General features: G+C 50.8%; 1 protein-coding gene across 1 annotated transcript; it reads right to left on the bottom strand.

Moving 5' to 3' along the window:
* Window positions 1-9,977: 9,977 nt before the first annotated feature.
* On the bottom strand, window positions 9,978-11,301 carry LOC142786564 (uncharacterized). Its single transcript, XM_075884273.1, has one exon. The coding sequence runs from the start codon at window positions 11,299-11,301 to the stop codon at window positions 10,114-10,116; it is 1,188 nt and encodes a 395-aa protein (XP_075740388.1). The 3' UTR covers window positions 9,978-10,113.
* Between the last annotated feature and the right edge of the window lie 10,162 nt (window positions 11,302-21,463).

Here is a 21,463-nt window from a genome sequence, read left to right as displayed (position 1 = left end):
TAACAGCCGATCGCGCTAGCCAATTTTGCCACGGAGACAGTCGTGCTCCACTCTCACCACCATCAGAACATACCTTCAAAGCTATCTGCGCAAAGAAAAAAGCAACACACCACTCCCGGGAGGGCTCGAAACTCCAACCTTTTGGTTAACAGCTGATCGCGCTAGCCAATTGCGCCACGGAGACAGTCGTACTCCACTCTCACCACCATAAGAACATATCTTCAAAGCTATCAGTGCAAAAAAAAGCGACACACCACTCCCTGGAGGGCTCGAAACTTCAATTTGTCGGTTAACACACGAACGTGCTAGCCAATTCCGCCACGCAGACCGTCCTGCTCCACTCTCACCACCATCAGAACATATCTTCAAAGCTATCAGCCTAAAGAGAAAAAAGCACCGCACCACCACCGGGTGGGCTCGAAACTCCATCCTTTCGGTTAACAGCCGATCAAGCTAGCTAATTGCGCCACGGAGATAGTCCTGCTCCACTCTCACCACCATCAGAACATATCTTCAAAGCTATCAGCCGAAAGAAAAAAAAGCGCCGCACCATCACCGGGTGGGCTCGAACTTCCAACCTTTCGGTTAACAGCCGATCGCGCTAGCCAATTGCGCCACGGAGACAGTCGTGCTCCACACTCAACACCATCAGAACATTTCATTTCATTTCATTTATTTATACTGTTAGCCCAGAAGTGGGCCGTTACAGGGTGGAAGTACAAACAATTATTTGCAAAAAGAAGTACCGTACAGGTCTCGAGATAATTTCTCGGTATTATTGTGACCAGCAACTCGAAGTTATACATAACATACATATCATCAAAGCTATCAGCGCAAAGAAAAAAAAGTGCCGAACCACCACCGCGTGGGCTCAAACCTCCAACCTTTCGGTTAACAGCCGATCGTGCTAGCCCATTGCGCCACAGAGACAGTTGTGCTCCACTATCCCCACCATCAGAACATATCTTCAAACCTATAAGCGCAAAGAAAAAAAAGTGCCGCACCACCACCGGGTGGGCACGAACCTCCATCCTTTCGGTTAACAGCCGATTGCGCTAGCCAATTGTGCCACGGAGACAGTCCTGCGCCACTCTCTCCACCATCAGAAAATATCTTCAAAGCTTTCAGCCCGAAGAAAAAAAATCTCCGCACCACAACAGGATGGGCTCGAAACTCCAACCTTTCGGTTAACAGCCGATCGCGCTAGCCAATTGCGCCACGGAGACAGTCCTGCTCCACTCTCACCACCATCAGAACATATCTTCAAAGCTATCAGCCTAACGAAAAAAAGCGCCACACCACCACCGGGTGAGCTCGAACCTTCACCTTTCGGTTAACAGCCGATCGCGCTAGCCAATTGTGACACGGAGACAGTCGTGCTCCACTCTCACCAGCATCAGAACATATCTTCAAAGCTATCAGCGCAAAGAAAAAAGCAACACACCACTCCCGGGAGGGCTCGAAACTACAACCTTTCGGTTAACAGCCGATCGCGCTAACCAATTGCACCACGGAGACAGTCCTGCTCCACTCTCACCACCGTCAGAACATATCTTCAAAGCTATCAGCCTAAAGAAAAAAAGCGCCGCACCACCACCGGGTGGGCTCGAACCTCCAACTTTTCGGTTAACAGCCGATCGCGCTAGCCCATTGCGCCACAGATTCAGTCGTGCTGCACTCTCACCACCATCAGAACATATCTTCAAAGCTATCAGCGCAAAGAAAAAAAAGCGCCGGACCACCACCGCGTGGGCTCGAACCTCCAACCTTTCGGTTAACAGCCGATCGTGCTAGCCCATTGCGCCACAGAGACAGTTGTGCTCCACTATCCCCACCATCAGAACATATCTTAAAAGCTATAAGCGCAAAGAAAAAAAAGCGCCGCACCACCCCCGGGTGGGCTCGAACCTCCATCCTTTCGGTTAACAGCCGATTGCGCTAGCCAATTGTGCCACGGAGACAGTCCTGCGCCACTCTCTCCACCATCAGAAAATATCTTCAAAGCTTTCAGCCCGAAGAAAAAAAAGCTCCGCACCACCACAGGATGGGCTCGAACCTCCAACCTTTCGGTTAACAGCCGATCGCGCTAGCCAATTGCGCCACGGAGACAATCCTGCTCCAGTCTCACCACCATCAGAACATATCTTCAAAGCTATCAGCCTAACGAAAAAAAGCACCGCACCACCACCGAGTGAGCTCGAACCTCCACCTTTCGGTTAACAGCCGATCGCGCTAGCCAATTGTGCCACGGAGACAGTCGTGCTCCACTCTAACCACCATCAGAACATACCTTCAAAGCTATCTGCGCAAAGAAAAAAGCAACACACAGCTCCCGGGAGGGCTCGAAACTCCAACCTTTTGGTTAACAGCCGATCGCGCTAGCCAATTGCGCCACGGAGACAGTCGTGCTTAACTCTCACCACCAACAGAACATATCTTCAAAGCTATCAGCGCAAAATAAAGCGACACACCGTCCCCGGGTGGGCTCAAACCTCCAACCTTTCAGTTAACAGGTAATCACGCTAGCCAATTGCGCCACGGAGATAGTCCTGCTCCACCCTCACTACTATCAGAACATATCTTCAAAGCTATCAGCCCAAAGAAAAAAAAGCGCCGCACCACCACCGGGTGAGCTCGAACCTCCACCTTTCGCTTAACAGCCGATCGCGCTAGCCAAATGTGCCACGGAGACAGTCGTGCTCCACTCTCACCACCATCAGAACATACCTTCAAAGCTATCTGGGCAAAGAAAAAAGCAACACACCACTCCCGGGAGGGCTCGAAACTCCAAATTTTTGGTTAACAGCCAATCGCGCTAGCCAATTGCGCCACGGAGTAGTCGTACTCCACTCTCACCACCATCAGAACATATCTTCAAAGCTATCAGTGCAAAAAAAGCGACACACCACTCCCGGGAGGGCTCGAACCTCCAACTTTTCGGTTAACAGCTAATCGCGCTAGCCAATTGCGCCACGGAGATAGTCCTGCTCCACTCTCACTACAATCAGAACATATCTTCAAAGCTATCAGCCCAAAGAAAAAAAAGCGCCGCACCACCACCGGATGAGCTCGAACCTCCACCTTTCGGTTAACAGCCGATCGCGCTAGCCAATTGTGCCACGGAGACAGTCGTGCTCCACTCTAACCACCATCAGAACATACCTTCAAAGCTATCTGCGCAAAGAAAAAAACAACACACCACTCCCGGGAAGGCTCGAAACTCCAACCTTTTGGTTAACAGCCGATCGCGCTAGCCAATTGCGCCACGGAGACAGTCCTGCTCTACTCTCATCACCATCAGAACATATCTTCAAAGCTATCAGCGCAAAGAAAAAAGCGACACACCACTCCCGGGAGGGCTCGAAACTTCAATTTTTCGGTTAACAGCCGCACGTGCTAGCCAATTGCGCCACGGAGACAGTCGTGCTCCAATCTCACCACCGTCAGAACATTTCTCCTAAGCAATTAGCGCAAAGAAAAAAAAGCGCCGCACCACCACCGGGTAAGCTCGAACCTCCAACTTTTCGGTTAACAGCAGATCGCGCTAGACAATTGCGCCACGGAGATTGTCGTGCTCCACTCTCACCACCATCAGAACACATTTTCAAAGCTATCAGCGCAAACAAAAAAGCAACACACCACTCCCGGGAGGGCTCGAAACTCCAAGTTTTTGATTAACAGCCGAACGTGCTACGCAGTTGCGCCACGGAGACAGTCGTGCTCCACTCTCACCACCGTCAGAACATTTCTTCAGAGCTATCAGCCCAAGCAAAAAAAAAAGCGCCGCGCCACCACCGGGTGGGCTCGAACCTCCAACCTTTCGGTTAACAGCAGATCGCGCTAGCCAATTGCGCCACGGAGACAGTCGTGCTCCACTCTCACCACCATCAGAACATATCATCAAAGCTATCAGCCCAAAGAAAAAAAAGCGCCGCACCACCACCGGGAGGGCTCGAAACTCCAACCTTTCGGTTAACAGCCGATCGCGCTAGCCAATTGCGATACGGAGACAGTCCTCTCCACTCTCACCACCATAAGAACTTATCTTCGAAGCTATCAGCCGAAAGAAAAAAAGCGACACACCGTCCCCGGGTGGGCTCGAACCTCCAACTTTTCGGTTAACAGCCGATCGCGCTAGCCAATTGCGCCACGGGGATAGTCCTGCTCCACTCTCACCAACATCAGAACATATCTTCAAAGCTATAAGCCTAAAGAAAAGAAAGCGCCGCACCACCACCAGGTGGGCTCGAACCTCAAGCCTTTCAGTTAACAGCCTATCGCGCTAGCCAATTGCGCCACAGAGACAGTCGTGCTCCACACTCACCACCGTCAGAACATTTCTCCAAAGCTATCAGCGCAAAATAAAGCGACACACCACTCCCGGGAGGGCTCGAAACTTCAAATTTTCGGTTAACAGCCGCACGTGCTAGCCAATTGCGCCTTGGAGACAGTCGTGCTCCAATCTCACCACCGTTAGAACATTTCTCCAAAGCTACCAGCGCAAAGAAAAAAAAGCGCCACACCACCACCGGGTGGGCTCGAACCTCCAAATTTTCGGTTAGCAGCCGATCGCGCTAGACAATTGCGCCACGGAGACAGTCGTGCTCCACTCTCACCACCATCAGAACATAATTTCAAAGCTATCAGCGCAACGAAAAAAGCAACACACCACTCCCGGGAGGGCTCGAAACTCCAACCTTTCGGTTAACAGCGGATCGCGCTAGCTAATTGCGCCACGGACACAGTCGTGCTCCACTCTCACAACCATCAGAACATATCTTCAAAGCTATCAGCCCAAAGAAAAAAAAGCGCCGCACCACCACCGGGAGGGCTCAAAACTCAACCCTTTCGGTTAAGAGCCGATCGCGCTAGCCAATATCGATACGGAGACAGTGTTCTCCACTCTCACCACCATCAGAACTTATCTTCGAAGCTATCAGCCCAAAGAAAAAAAGCGACACACCGTCCCCAGGTGGGCTCGAACCTCCAACCTTTCGGTTAACAGCTAATCACGCTAGCCAATCGCGCCACGGAGATAGTCTTGCTCCACCCTCACTACCATCAGAACATATCTTCAAAGCTATCAGCCCAAAGAAAAAAAAGCGCCGCACCACCACCGGGTGAGCTCGAACCTCCACCTTTCGGTTAACAGCAGATCGCGCTAGCCAATTGCGCCACGGAGACAGTCGTGCTCCACTCTCACCACCGTCAGAACATATCTTCAAAGATATCAGCCCAAAGAAAAAAAAGCGCCGCACCACCACCGGGAGGGCTCGAAACTCCAACCTTTCGGTTAACAGCCGATCGTGCTAGCCAATTGCGATACGGAGACAGTCCTCTCCACTCTCACCACCATCAGAACTTAACTTCGAAGCTATCAGCCCAAAGAAAAAAAGCGACACACCGTGCCCGGGTGGGCTCGAACCTCCAACTTTTCGGTTAACAGCCGATCGCGCTAGCCAATTGCGCCACGGGGATAGTCCTGCTCCACTCTCACCAACATCAGAACATATCTTCAAAGCTATAAGCCTAAAGAAAAAAAAGCGCCGCAGCACCACCAGGTGGGCTCGAACCTCCAGCCTTTCAGTTAACAGCCGAACGCGCTAGCCAATTGCGCCACAGAGACGGTCGTGCTCCACTCTCACCACCGTCAGAACATTTCTCCAAAGCCATCAGCGCAAAATAAAGCGACACACCGTCCCCGGGTGGGCTCAAACCTCCAACCTTTCGGTTAACAGCTAATCGCGCTAGCCAATTGCGCCACGGAGATAGTCCTGCTCCACCCTCACTACCATCAGAACATATCTTTAAAGCTATCAGCCCAAAGAAAAAAAAGCGCCGCACCACCACCGGGTGAGCTCGAACCTCCACCTTTCGGTTAACAGCCGATCGCGCTAGCCAATTTTGCCACGGAGACAGTCGTGCTCCACTCTCACCACCATCAGAACATACCTTCAAAGCTATCTGCGCAAAGAAAAAAGCAACACACCACTCCCGGGAGGGCTCGAAACTCCAACCTTTTGGTTAACAGCTGATCGCGCTAGCCAATTGCGCCACGGAGACAGTCGTACTCCACTCTCACCACCATAAGAACATATCTTCAAAGCTATCAGTGCAAAAAAAAGCGACACACCACTCCCGGGAGGGCTCGAAACTTCAATTTGTCGGTTAACACACGAACGTGCTAGCCAATTCCGCCACGCAGACCGTCCTGCTCCACTCTCACCACCATCAGAACATATCTTCAAAGCTATCAGCCTAAAGAGAAAAAAGCACCGCACCACCACCGGGTGGGCTCGAAACTCCATCCTTTCGGTTAACAGCCGATCAAGCTAGCTAATTGCGCCACGGAGATAGTCCTGCTCCACTCTCACCACCATCAGAACATATCTTCAAAGCTATCAGCCGAAAGAAAAAAAAGCGCCGCACCATCACCGGGTGGGCTCGAACTTCCAACCTTTCGGTTAACAGCCGATCGCGCTAGCCAATTGCGCCACGGAGACTTTTTTTTTTTTTCTTTTTTTTTCTTTATTGCCTTTTAATAACCACAAGCAAAGGAAATACATACAAATTATGTACACTTACTAAAACACCAGCTTCAACTTGGCCAGTGCACTTGGTTTAAAAAGGCTTCACAGAAGCCAATTGGTCGAGCACAGGTAACCACTCGGGGGGTTCAGGCAGCGCTTTAAACACGTCTCGTGTATACAGCATACTCTCAACAAAATAGTCTCTCGCTGAACGTGCGTCTACACGCATATGTCGAACATCCATTCTTGTCCTCCACACACTATGCATGCAAAGCAACATTAACATGTCACACGGCACTTCCCCTGCAGCTGCACACGGAAGAAAACGGATTCCAAAAGCGTTGATAGGTAGTTCTTTTTTTATAGTCCGTTGTAGTACGTCCCACAAGAACACAGCATCATGGCAGTCGAGAAAGATATGATTTATCGTTTCTGGTTTGCCGCAGATTAGACAGTTGACGGACCACGGTACAAAAAGCCCTTTACTTTTTAGCCATGGCAGTACAGGGAGAGTGCCGGTATGCACTTGAAAGAAGAATGTTTTGACAGAGGGTCTGACCGGCATTCTCTTAACACGTTTAAACACGTCACGCTCAGAACCTAGCCTGCACGAAGCTCGGTAGACGGGCACTGGCAGGAAGACATCAAGAAGGTCACGATACAGTTTCTTTTTGGTCACTTCGGACAAGTATTCGTACGAAAATCTTTCCTTGAGCAGGCGTGTAGCTGTAACTACTTCTCGCAAATAAGGACTGAGTGGTCCAGCTTCGAAGGAAAAAGATGACACGACGAAATCAGATAAGGGGGTCTGCAGTCTTGCTTGGATCACAGTTCTCAAGAAATTGTCAGTTTGATCTCGAGCGAACATGAATCTGCTCACCAACTGCTTAAAAAACAAATGCAAAAGCCCCAGACCACCATATTTTACCCTATGAAATAAATTGCACCGGCTCGTGCGCTCCCACTGCGACCCCCATATAAAGGTCGCGAATACTCGGTGCATTTTCTGGACCGAAGTGCGGGTCATGGTTAACACTTGTAATACATAAAACACTTTTGCAATCAGAAATACATTGCACACGGACGCTTTTGCAAACATTGATAAATTGCGACCTCCCCACTTATCAGTACAATTTTTAATGCGTTGACGTTCCTCAGACCAATACTCCGTAGCATTGCGGTAGTGATCCAAAGGCACACCGAGGTACTTTCCGGGCATGATTTTCCAATTCATGTTACAGTAAACTTCGGGTGTGCTTTGCCACTGGCCATGCCAAACGCCTAGACATTTTGGCCAACTAATTGCGCTGCCCGTTGCTGCACAGAATTCCCTAGTTATTCGTACAACTTCTTGCACACTTTCTTTGTCACTGCAAAACACTGCGACGTCATCAGCATAGGCTAAAATTCTAATTCCACTGGTCAGAAACGTATACCCTCTTATACTTGGTGATGCAAGTATTCGTAAACAGAAGGGCTCTAAGTAAAGCGCGAAAAGGAGTGGCGACAAAGCACAACCTTGCTTCACGCTCGAGCGCACAGGAATTGAAGCACTTACTTCTTTGTTGATTACTAAATTAGCCCTGCAGTCATGATACACCATTCTAACGCCTTCTGTAATGACAGTTCCTACATTCACATGTTCCAGCAATAAAAACAAAATTTCATGTACGACTTTATCGAACGCTTTGTGCAGGTCTAGCTGAATCATGGCCACGCGGTCATTATTTGCATCACAGCATTCTAGAATACTTCTGGTTACGTGTATATTTGTGAATATGGTTCTGCCCTTAATCCCACATGTCTGATGCGGGCCGACAAGGGATGTGACAACACTTTGGAGCCGTCTTGCTAGGACCTTCGTGTATATTTTATAGTCAGTGTTGCTCAAACTGATAGGTCGGTAGGATTCCACTGAAAGTAGCTTTGCGGGGTCATCAGTTTTGGGGATTAATACTACGTGTGCTGTCCTAAATGAATGAGGTGTTTGCTGCTTGTCGTAGCATTCTCTGATCACTCGGTGTAATGCCAGTGCCATTTCTGTCTTAAAAAATTTGTATATGGCAGCACCAAGCCCATCCGGCCCTGGTGACTTGCCGTTACCCAGGTTATCTATAGCTGATTCAATTTCTGCCACAGTGATTTCTACTTCCAGTAGCTCCCGCTCAGAGTCTTCCAATCTCGGCATAAGGGTCAGAAAGTCCTCTTTGAATCGTTCGGGGTCATTGATTGTATGGCTAAGGAGTTGCGTATAAAACTCGACAAAGGCGTGCTTTATCTGTTCGCGGTCCCGGGTAATGTAATTGCGGTATCGAATTTCATTTATCTCTTTGTTCGCTGCATGTTTCTTTTCTTCACTGAGCGCCCGCTTAGTGGGCGTTTCACCCATCCACAGCCGTTCAGTGCGAGCCCTTATCATTGCTCCGCGGTACTTTTCGTCGTCGATGAATTCGAGCTTTGCTTTCGCCTCCTTTATTTCTTTCTTAAATTTTCCCGGCACTTCATTTTCTACGCTTAACATGTAGTCTAGTTCGCTTTGTAACTGCCTCTCTTGTTGCCTTTCCCGATTACGTAATACACAGGCTCTTTCAATCGCTATCATCTTTATATCACACTTCATTTGCTCCCACACAGCTATGAAGTTATCGGTCTCCAAACGAAGAGCATTTGAAAGACATTCTTTGGTTTTTGTGACAAATATTTCATCTTGCAGCAGCTTTTCATTAAATTTCCATAGAAACCAATTAAACTTCGCAGCCTTACGTTTTTCGCCAATGTTGACCTTGACCAGACAATGATCACTAAAACTAAGATGTTGAATTTGATAAGATGAGCATAGTGGCACCAACTTTGCCGACAAATATATTCTGTCTAACCTCGCGTGCGAATGACCTTGAAAGTGCGTATATCCTACTTCACCCTCTCGCGTCATTACATAACCGACATCTTCCAGCCCTGTCTCGTTCACTATTTTATTCAACAGCTCAGCGCTTCTATCGCGCACATTGAAGCTCGTTGTCTTGTCCTCAGCTCTACAGACACAATTGAAGTCCCCTAGAACCACAACATTTCTTTCCGTTTTCAAGAATCCTTCAATCGCTCTGAAAAAAAATTCCCGTTCGTGCGATCTATTCGGTGCATAAACACACACAACGCGCCAAGGCATTCCAGAAACACTGAAGTCGCACACAACCAGCCTACCGCTATCGCAGGTAGACACATTTTCAACAACCGCGATACTACTACGTATGAAAACGACACAGCCTCCTGACCGCCCAACAGCATGACAAACGCAGACATTGTACCTAGAGCGAAAAAATTGAACCATTTGCTCCGTTTGTTCTTCACTTTCCATTTTAGTTTCTTGTACAGCCAGGAGGTCTATGTCGTTTTCTAACAAAATGCGACTAATCTGGCATTGTCTCCTGCGCGAACACAGGCCTCTTGAGTTCAACGTCGCGATGCAAATACCAGTTTTAAAGTTAGTCGCCATTTCTTGAAGGTTGTTTCGTCAGGTGTCATACTCACGTCGCAACAGTGGTTGCGTGTGCACAGCGTAGAAAGCCTCGGAACGTCTCCTCCGCTACGGCGGGGCCGACGTTTGAGTGCCCCTACGGTCAGGAGACAGGTTTGGTCGTGGTTTAAAGGTAGGCCGACGACCAGTCGCCGTCTTTGTTGGAGGTTCATTGATGGCCGACGTGTCAACATTTCCGGTACGGTCAGGTGTTTCACGAGCTCGCTTAAAAGCGATAGCACCGGCCTTGGTCATCTCGGCGTCCATTGCTTCCGGGCCGCCCTCTCGCGCAGCTGAAGATGACTTGCTCGCTGCTGTAGCGTCGTTCTCTACTGCTGCCGTGTCTAAATTCGTTCCTGGCGCACCAGAGTGCTTGTCGCCTTTATTGGTAGATTCCAGTGCGGCCCCAGAAGACTGTTCAGGGGGCGTGGCAGGGCCTTCCGTATGACCGTCTTCCCTGCTCGCTTCTTCGGCATCCACGGCATCCATCAGGTGTTCAGACACTTCGTCTGTTTGGCCTGGGCCCGCAATGCTGGCGTACGACCTCACACAGTGGGCGTCATCGTGGCCATAGCGACGACATACCCCACAGCGCGGCACGCGGCAATCCCGTCGAATGTGTCCGATAGCCCGGCATCGGAGGCATAGCGGTGCTCTGCCAGGAATTACGACGAGCGCCATGTCCTCCGCAACTCGCAGTTGGTGTGGCAGGTCGTCCACGGACACGCCCGCGTGTAGCCTCAGCGTGACCGACCGCGTGGTTGAACCTTTATCATTGCAACCCTGCACCTTCCATTTGTCTCTGCTTATCTCGGTCACTTTTCCGTAGGGCGTTAAGGCGACTCGCACAGCCTCGTCCGGCACGCCATGGAGAAGCCAGTACAACTTCAGCCGCACACCTCGATCACGGGGGTCAACCACCATACAGCGATGGTCCTTTAGATCAAAAGACTCCGCCGCCAGCATCTTCTTTTTACCCTCATCATCCTTGAACGTCACTGCCCATACATGATTCATTTGGTATGCCCCTAGGGCAACCACTTCCGGCAGCAGCGAAAGACGAGCAAGGCTGTCTCGGACATGCTCCACTCGATATGGCCTGGCTTTCAAGTTTCCGTGCAAAAAAACCGTGTGCAAAACGGAATCACCTGAAGGCAGCTGAGGCAGAACAACCTGGAAATCTTCGCCTGGCTTTTCAGTACACCTGATACCGCGGCCCACACGGGCCGCTGAAACCGCCCCTACGCGGGAGCACATGATAAACACGTCCGTTCACTGTCGTGGCCGGAAGTGGCCTCCAATTGCGCCACGGAGACAGTCGTGCTCCACACTCAACACCATCAGAACATTTCATTTCATTTCATTTATTTATACTGTTAGCCCAGAAGTGGGCCGTTACAGGGTGGAAGTACAAACAATTATTTGCAAAAAGAAGTACCGTACAGGTCTCGAGATAATTTCTCGGTATTATTGTGACCAGCAACTCGAAGTTATACATAACATACATATCATCAAAGCTATCAGCGCAAAGAAAAAAAAGTGCCGAACCACCACCGCGTGGGCTCAAACCTCCAACCTTTCGGTTAACAGCCGATCGTGCTAGCCCATTGCGCCACAGAGACAGTTGTGCTCCACTATCCCCACCATCAGAACATATCTTCAAACCTATAAGCGCAAAGAAAAAAAAGTGCCGCACCACCACCGGGTGGGCACGAACCTCCATCCTTTCGGTTAACAGCCGATTGCGCTAGCCAATTGTGCCACGGAGACAGTCCTGCGCCACTCTCTCCACCATCAGAAAATATCTTCAAAGCTTTCAGCCCGAAGAAAAAAAATCTCCGCACCACAACAGGATGGGCTCGAAACTCCAACCTTTCGGTTAACAGCCGATCGCGCTAGCCAATTGCGCCACGGAGACAGTCCTGCTCCACTCTCACCACCATCAGAACATATCTTCAAAGCTATCAGCCTAACGAAAAAAAGCGCCACACCACCACCGGGTGAGCTCGAACCTTCACCTTTCGGTTAACAGCCGATCGCGCTAGCCAATTGTGCCACGGAGACAGTCGTGCTCCACTCTCACCAGCATCAGAACATATCTTCAAAGCTATCAGCGCAAAGAAAAAAGCAACACACCACTCCCGGGAGGGCTCGAAACTACAACCTTTCGGTTAACAGCCGATCGCGCTAACCAATTGCACCACGGAGACAGTCCTGCTCCACTCTCACCACCGTCAGAACATATCTTCAAAGCTATCAGCCTAAAGAAAAAAAGCGCCGCACCACCACCGGGTGGGCTCGAACCTCCAACTTTTCGGTTAACAGCCGATCGCGCTAGCCCATTGCGCCACAGATTCAGTCGTGCTGCACTCTCACCACCATCAGAACATATCTTCAAAGCTATCAGCGCAAAGAAAAAAAAGCGCCGGACCACCACCGCGTGGGCTCGAACCTCCAACCTTTCGGTTAACAGCCGATCGTGCTAGCCCATTGCGCCACAGAGACAGTTGTGCTCCACTATCCCCACCATCAGAACATATCTTAAAAGCTATAAGCGCAAAGAAAAAAAAGCGCCGCACCACCCCCGGGTGGGCTCGAACCTCCATCCTTTCGGTTAACAGCCGATTGCGCTAGCCAATTGTGCCACGGAGACAGTCCTGCGCCACTCTCTCCACCATCAGAAAATATCTTCAAAGCTTTCAGCCCGAAGAAAAAAAAGCTCCGCACCACCACAGGATGGGCTCGAACCTCCAACCTTTCGGTTAACAGCCTGTCGCGCTAGCCAATTGCGCCACGGAGACAGTCCTGCTCCAGTCTCACCACCATCAGAACATATCTTCAAAGCTATCAGCCTAACGAAAAAAAGCACCGCACCACCACCGAGTGAGCTCGAACCTCCACCTTTCGGTTAACAGCCGATCGCGCTAGCCAATTGTGCCACGGAGACAGTCGTGCTCCACTCTAACCACCATCAGAACATACCTTCAAAGCTATCTGCGCAAAGAAAAAAGCAACACACAGCTCCCGGGAGGGCTCGAAACTCCAACCTTTTGGTTAACAGCCGATCGCGCTAGCCAATTGCGCCACGGAGACAGTCGTGCTTAACTCTCACCACCAACAGAACATATCTTCAAAGCTATCAGTGCAAAAAAAGCGACACACCACTCCCGGGAGGGCTCGAAACTCCAAGTTTTTGATTAGCAGCCGAACGTGCTACGCAGTTGCGCCAAGGAGACAATTGTTCTCTACTCTCACCACCGTCAGAACATTTCTTCAGAGCTATCAGCCCAAACAAAAAAAAGCGCCGCACCACCACCGGGTGGGCTCGAACCTCCAACCTTTCGGTTAACAGTGGATCGCGCTAGCCAATTGCGCCACGGAGACAGTCGTGCTCCACTCTCACCACCATCAGAACATATCTTCAAAGCTATCAGCCCAAAGAAAAAAAAGCGCCGCACCACCACCGGGAGGGCTCGAAACTCCAACCTTTCGGTTAACAGCCGATTGCGCTAGCCAATATCGATACGGAGACAGTCCTCTCCACTCTCACCACCATCAGAACTTATCTTCGAAGCTATCAGCCCAAAGAAAAAAAGCGACACACCGTCCCCGGGTGGGCTCGAACCTCCAACTTTTCGGTTAACAGCCGATCGCGCTAGCCAATTGCGCCACGGGGATAGGCCTGCTCCACTCTCACCAACATCAGAACATATCTTCAAAGCTATAGGCCTAAAGAAAAAAAAAGCGCCGCACCACCACCAGGTGGGCTCGAACCTCCAGCCTTTCAGTTAACAGCCGATCGCGCTAGCCAATTGCGCCACAGAGACAGTCGTGCTCCACTCTCACCACCGTCAGAACATTTCTCCAAAGCTATCAGCGCAAAATAAAGCGACACACCGTCCCCGGGTGGGCTCGAAACTCCAAATTTTTGGTTAACAGCCAATCGCGCCAGCTAATTGCGCCACAGAGACCGTCCTGCTCCACTCTCACCACCATCAGAACATATCTTCAAAGCTATCAGCCCAAAGAAAAAAAAGTGCCGCACCACCACCGGGTGGGCTCGAACCTCCAACTGTTCGGTTAACAGCCGATCGCGCTAGCCAATTGCGCCACGGAGACAGTCGTGCTCCACACTCAACACCATCAGAACATATCTTCAAAGCTATCAGCACAAAGAAAAAAACAACACACCACCACCGGTAGGGCTCAAAATTCCAACCTTTCGGTTAACAGCCGATCGCGCTAGCCAATTGCGATACGGAGACAGTCCTCTCCACTCTCACCACCATCAGAACTTATCTTCGAAGCTATCAGCCGAAAGAAAAAAAGCGACACACCGTCCCCGGGTGGGCTCGAACCTCCAACTTTTCGGTTAACAGCCGATCGCGCTAGCCAATTGCGCCACGGAGATAGCCCTGCTCCACCCTCACTACCATCAGAACATATCTTCAAAGCTATAAGCCTAAAGAAAAGAAAGCGCCGCACCACCACCAGGTGGGCTCGAACCTCCAGCCTTTCAGTTAACAGCCTATCGCGCTAGCCAATTGCGCCACAGAGACAGTCGTGCTCCACACTCACCACCGTCAGAACATTTCTCCAAAGCTATCAGCGCAAAATAAAGCGACACACCGTCCCCGGGTGGGCCCAAACCTCCAACCTTCCGGTTAACAGCTAATCGCGCTAGCCAATTGCGCCACGGAGACAGTCCTGTTCTACTCTCATCACCATCAGAACATATCTTCAAAGCTATCAGCGCAAAGAAAAAAGCGACACACCACTCCCGGGTGGGCTCGAACCTCCAACTTTGCGGTTAACAGCCGATCGCGCTAGACAATTGCGCCACGGAGACAGTCGTGCTCCACTCTCACCACCATCAGAACATATTTTCAAAGCTATCAGCGCAAAGAAAAAAGCAACACACCACTCCCGGGAGGGCTCGAAACTCCAACCTTTTGGTTAACAGCCGATCGCGCTAGCCAATTGCGCCACGGAGACAGTCGTACTCCACTCTCACCACCATAAGAACATATCTTCAAAGCTATCAGTGCAAAAAAAAGCGACACACCACTCCCGGGTGGGCTCGAAACTTCAAATTTTCGGTTAACAGCCGCACGTGCTAGCCAATTGCGCCACGGAGACAGTCGTGCTCCAATCTCACCACCGTTAGAACATTTCTCCAAAGCTATCAGCGCAAAGAAAAAAAAGCGCCACACCACCACCGGGTGGGCTCGAACCTCCAAATGTTCGGTTAGCAGCCGATCGCGCTAGACAATTGCGCCACAGAGACAGTCGTGCTCCACTCTCACCACCATCAGAACATAATTTCAAAGCTATCAGCGCAACGAAAAAAGCAACACACCACTCCCGGGAGGGCTCGAAACTCCAACCTTTCGGTTAACAGCGGATCGCGCTAGCCAATTGCGCCACGAACACAGTCGTGCTCCACTCTCACCACCATCAGAACATATCTTCAAAGCTATCAGCCCAAAGAAAAAAAAGCGCCGCACCACCACCGGGAGGGCTCAAAACTCAACCCTTTCGGTTAAGAGCCGATCGCGCTAGCCAATATCTATACGGAGACAGTGTTCTCCACTCTCACCACCATCAGAACTTATCTTCGAAGCTATCAGCCCAAAGAAAAAAAGCGACACACCGTCCCCAGGTGGGCTCGAACCTCCAACCTTTCGGTTAACAGCTAATCACGCTAGCCAATCGCGCCACGGAGATAGTCTTGCTCCACCCTCACTACCATCAGAACATATCTTCAAAGCTATCAGCCCAAAGAAAAAAAAGCGCCGCACCACCACCGGGTGAGCTCGAACCTCCACCTTTCGGTTAACAGCCGATCGCGCTAGCCAATTGTGCCACGGAGACGGTCGTGCTCCACTCTCACCACCGTCAGAACATTTCTTCAAAGCTATCAGCGCAAAGAAAAAAAAGCGACACACCGTCCCCGGGTGGGCTCGAACCTCCACGTTCCGGTTAACAGCCGATCGCGCTAGCCAATTGCGGCATGGAGACAGTCCTGCTCTACTCTCATCACCATCAGAACATATCTTCAAAGCTATCAGCGCAAAGAAAAATGTGACACACCACTCCCGGGAGGGCTTGAAACTTCAATTTTTCGGTTAACAGCCGCACGTGCTAGCCAATTGCGCCACGGAGACAGTCGTGCTCCAATCTCACCACCGTCAGAACATTTCTCCTTAGCTATCAGCGCAAAGAAAAACAAGCGCCGCACCACCACCGGGTGGGCTCGAAACTCCAACCTTTCGGTTAACTGCCGACCGCGCCAGCTAATTGCGCCACAGAGACGGTCCTGCTCCACTCTCACCACCATCAGAACATATCTTCAAAGCTATCAGCCTAAAGAGAAAAAAGCACCGCACCACCACCGGGTGGGCTCGAAACTCCATCCTTTCGGTTAACAGCCGATCACGCTAGCTGATTGCGCCACGGAGACAGTCCTGCTCCACTCTCGCCACCATCAGAACATATCTTCAAAGCTATAAGCCCAAAGAAAAAAAAGCGCCGCACCACCAGCGGGTGGGCTCGAAACTCCAACTTTTCGGTTAACAGCCGATTGCGCTAGCCAATTGCACCACGGGGATAGTCCTGCTCCACTCTCACCTACATCAGAACATATCTTCAAAGCTATAAGCCTAAAGGAAAAAAAGCGCCGCACCACCACCAGGTGGGCTCGAACCTCCACTCTTTCAGTTAACAGCCGATCGCGCAAGCCAATTGCACCACATAGACAGTCGTGCTCCACTCTCACCACCGTCAGAACATTTCTCCAAAGCTATCAGCGCAAAATAAAGCGACGCACCGTCCTCGGGTGGGCTCAAACCTCCAACCTTTCGGTTAACAGGTAATCGCTCTAGCCAATTGCGCCATGGAGATAGTCCTGCTCCACTTTCATTACCATCAGAACATATCTTCAAAGCTATCAGCCCAAAGAAACAAAAGCGCCGCACCACCACCGGGTGAGCTCGAACCTCCACCTTTCGGTTAACAGCCGATCGCGCTAGCCAATTGTGCCACGGAGACAGTCGTGCTCCACTCTCACCACCATCAGAACATACCTTCAAAGCTATCTGCGCAAAGAAAAAAGCAACAAACCACTCCCAGGAGGGCTCGAAACTCCAACCTTTTGGTTACCAGCCGATTGCGCTAGCCAATTGCGCCACGGAGACAATCGTACTCCACTCTCACCACTATCAGAACATATCTTCAAAGCTATCAGTGCAAAAAAAAGCGACATACCACTCCCGGCAGGGCTCGAAACTTCAATTTGTCGGTTGACACACGAACATGCTAGCCCTTTGCGCCACGCAGACAGTCGTGCTCCAATCTCACCAGCGTCAGAACATTTCTTCAAAGCTATCAGCGCAAAGAAAAAAAAGCGACACACCGTCCCCAGGTGGGCTCGAACCTCCACCTTCCGGTTAACAGCCGATCGCGCTAGCCAATTGCGCCACGGAGACAGTCCTGCTCTACTCTCATCACCATCAAAACATATTTTCAAAGCTATCAGCGCAAAGAAAAAAGCGACACACCACTCCCGGGAGGGCTCGAAACTTCAATTTTTCGGTTAACAGCCGCACGTGCTAGCCAATTGCGCCACGGAGACAGTCGTGCTCCAATCTCACCACCGTCAGAACATTTCTCCTAAGCTATTAGCGCAAAGAAAAAAAAGCGCCGCACCACCAACGGGTAAGCTCGAACCTCCAACTTTTCGGTTAACAGCAGATCGCGCTAGACAATTGCGCCACGGAGACTGTCGTGCTCCACTCTCACCACCATCAGAAAACATTTTCAAAGCTATCAGCGCAAACAAAAAAGCAACACACCACTCCCGGGAGGGCTCGAAACTCCAAGTTTTTGATTAACAGCCGAACGTGCTACGCAGTTGCGCCACGGAGACAGTCGTGCTCCACTCTCACCACCGTCAGAACATTTCTTCAGAGCTATCAGCCCAAACAAAAAAAAAGCGCCGCGCCACCACCGGGTGGGCTCGAACCTCCAACCTTTCGGTTAACAGCAGATCGCGCTAGCCAATTGCGCCACGGAGACAGTCGTGCTCCACTCTCACCACCATCAGAACATATCTTCAAAGCTATCAGCGCAAAGAAAAAAAAGCGCCGCACCACCACCGGGAGGGCTCGAAACTCCAACCTTTCGGTTAACAGCCGATCGCGCTAGCCAATTGCGCCACGGGGATAGTCCTGCTCCACTCTCACCACCATCAGAACATATCTTCAAAGCTATCAGCCTAAAGAGAAAAAAGCACCGCACCACCACCGGGTGGGCTCGAAACTCCATCCTTTCGGTTAACAGCCAATCGCGCTAGCCAATTGCGCCACGGAGACAGTCCTGCTCTACTCTCATCACCATCAGAACATATCTTCAAAGCTATCAGCGCAAAGAAAAAAGCGACACACCACTCCCGGGAGGGCTCGAAACTTCAATTTTTCGGTTAACAGCCGCACGTGCTAGCCAATTGCGCCACGGAGACAGTCGTGCTCCAATCTCACCAACATCAGAACATATCTTCAAAGCTATAAGCCTAAAGAAAAAAAAGCGCCGAAGCACCACCAAGTGGGCTCGAACCTCCAGCCTTTCAGTTAACAGCCGAACGCGCTAGCCAATTGCGCCACAGAGACGGTCGTGCTTCACTCTCACCACCGTCAGAACATTTCTCCAAAGCCATCAGCGCAAAATAAAGCGACACACCGTCCCCGGGTGGGCTCAAACCTCCAACCTTTCGGTTAACAGCTAATCGCGCTAGCCAATTGCGCCACGGAGATAGTCCTGCTCCACCCTCACTACCATCAGAACATATCTTCAAAGCTATCAACCTAAAGAGAAAAAAGCACCGCACCACCACCGGGTGGGCTCGAAACTCCATCCTTTCGGTTAACAGCCGATCAAGCTAGCTAATTGCGCCACGGAGACAGTCCTGCTCCACTCTCACCACCATCAGAACATATCTTCAAAGCTATCAGCCGAAAGAAAAAAAAGCGCCGCACCATCACCGGGTGGGCTCGAACTTCCAACCTTTCGGTTAACAGCCGATCGCGCTAGCCAATTGCGCCACGGAGACAGTCGTGCTCCACACTCAACACCATCAGAACATATCATCAAAGCTATCAGCGCAAAGAAAAAAAAGCGCCGAACCACCACCGCGTGGGCTCAAACCTCCAACCTTTCGGTTAACAGCCGATCGTGCTAGCCCATTGCGCCACAGAGACAGTTGTGCTCCACTATCCCCACCATCAGAACATATCTTCAAACCTATAAGCGCAAAGAAAAAAAAGTGCCGCACCACCACCGGGTGGGCACGAACCTCCATCCTTTCGGTTAACAGCCGATTGCGCTAGCCAATTGTGCCACGGAGACAGTCCTGCGCCACTCTCTCCACCATCAGAAAATATCTTCAAAGCTTTCATCCCGAAGAAAAAAAAAGCTCCGCACAACAACAGGATGGGCTCGAAACTCCAACCTTTCGGTTAACAGCCGATCGCGCTAGCCAATTGCGCCACGGAGACAGTCCTGCTCCACTCTCACCACCATCAGAACATATCTTCAAAGCTATCAGCCTAACGAAAAAAAGCGCCACACCACCACCGGGTGAGCTCGAACCTTCACCTTTAGGTTAACAGCCGATCGCGCTAGCCAATTGTGCCACGGAGACAGTCGTGCTCCACTCTCACCAGCATCAGAACATATCTTCAAAGCTATCAGCGCAAAGAAAAAAGCAACACACCACTCCCGGGAGGGCTCGAAACTACAACCTTTCGGTTAACAGCCGATTGCGCTAACCAATTGCACCACTGAGACAGTCCTGCTCCACTCTCACCACCGTCAGAACATATCTTCAAAGCTATCAGCCTAAAGAAAAAAAAGCGCCGCACCACCACCGGGTGGGCTCGAACCTCCAACTTTTCGGTTAACAGCCGATCGCGCTAGCCCATTGCGCCACAGAGACAGTCGTGCTGCACTCTCACCACCATCAGAACATATCTTCAAAGCTATCAGCGCAAAGAAAAAAAAGCGCCGGACCACCACCGCGTGGGCTCGAACCTCCAACCTTTCGGTTAACAGCCGATCGTGCTAGCCCATTGCGCCACAGAGACAGTTGTGCTCCACTATCCCCACCATCAGAACATATCTTCAAAGCTATAAGCGCAAAGAAAAAAAAAGCGCCGCACCACCCCCGGGTGGGCTCGAACCTCCATCCTTTCGGTTAACAGCCGATTGCGGTAGCCAATTGTGCCACGGAGACAGTCCTGCGCCACTCTCTCCACCATCAGAAAATATCTTCAAAGCTTTCAGCCCGAAGAAAAAAAAGCTCCGCACCACCACAGGATGGGCTCGAACCTCCAACCTTTCGGTTAACAGCCGATCGTGCTAGCCAATTGCGCCACGGAGACAGTCCTGCTCCACTCTCACCACCATCAGAACATATCTTCAAAGCTATCAGCCTAACGAAAAAAAGCGCCGCACCACCACCGGGTGAGCTCGAACCTCCACCTTTCGGTTAACAGCCGATCGCGCTAGCCAATTGTGCCACGGAGACAGTCGTGCTCCACTCTAACCACCATCAGAACATACCTTCAAAGCTATCTGCGCAAAGAAAAAAGCAACACACCACTCCCGGGAGGGCTCGAAACTCCAACCTTTTGGTTAACAGCCGATCGCGCTAGCCAATTGCGCCACGGAGACAGTCGTGCTTAACTCTCACCACCATCAGAACATATCTTCAAAGCTATCAGTGCAAAAAAAGCGACACACCACTCCCGGGAGGGCTCGAAACTCCAAGTTTTTGATTAGCAGCCGAACGTGCTACGCAGTTGCGCCACGGAGACAGTTGTTCTCTACTCTCACCACCGTCAGAACATTTCTTCAGAGCTATCAGCCCAAACAAAAAAAAGCGCCGCACCACCACCGGGTGGGCTCGAACCTCCAACCTTTCGGTTAACAGCGGATCGCGCTAGCCAATTGCGCCACGGAGACAGTCGTGCTCCACTCTCACCACCACCAGAACATATCTTCAAAGCTATCAGTCCAAAGAAAAAAAAAGTGCCGCACCACCACCGGGAGGGCTCGAAACTCCAACCTTTCGGTTAACAGCCGATTGCGCTAGCCAATATCGATACGGAGACAGTCCTCTCCACTCTCACCACCATCTGAACTAATCTTCGAAGCTATCAGCCCAAAGAAAAAAAGCGACACACCGTCCCCGGGTGGGCTCGAACCTCCAACTTTTCGGTTAACAGCCGATCGCGCTAGCCAATTGCGCCACGGGGATAGGCCTGCTCCACTCTCACCAACATCAGAACATATCTTCAAAGCTATAGGCCTAAAGAAAAAAAAGCGCCGCACCACCACCAGGTGGGCTCGAACCTCCAGCCTT

This window comes from Rhipicephalus microplus, unplaced genomic scaffold (assembly GCF_043290135.1).
Source record: "Rhipicephalus microplus isolate Deutch F79 unplaced genomic scaffold, USDA_Rmic scaffold_26, whole genome shotgun sequence".
NCBI lineage: Eukaryota > Metazoa > Arthropoda > Arachnida > Ixodida > Ixodidae > Rhipicephalus > Rhipicephalus microplus.
The sequence above is the reverse complement of the archived record's forward strand: the minus strand, read 5'-3'. Positions and strand labels throughout refer to the sequence as shown.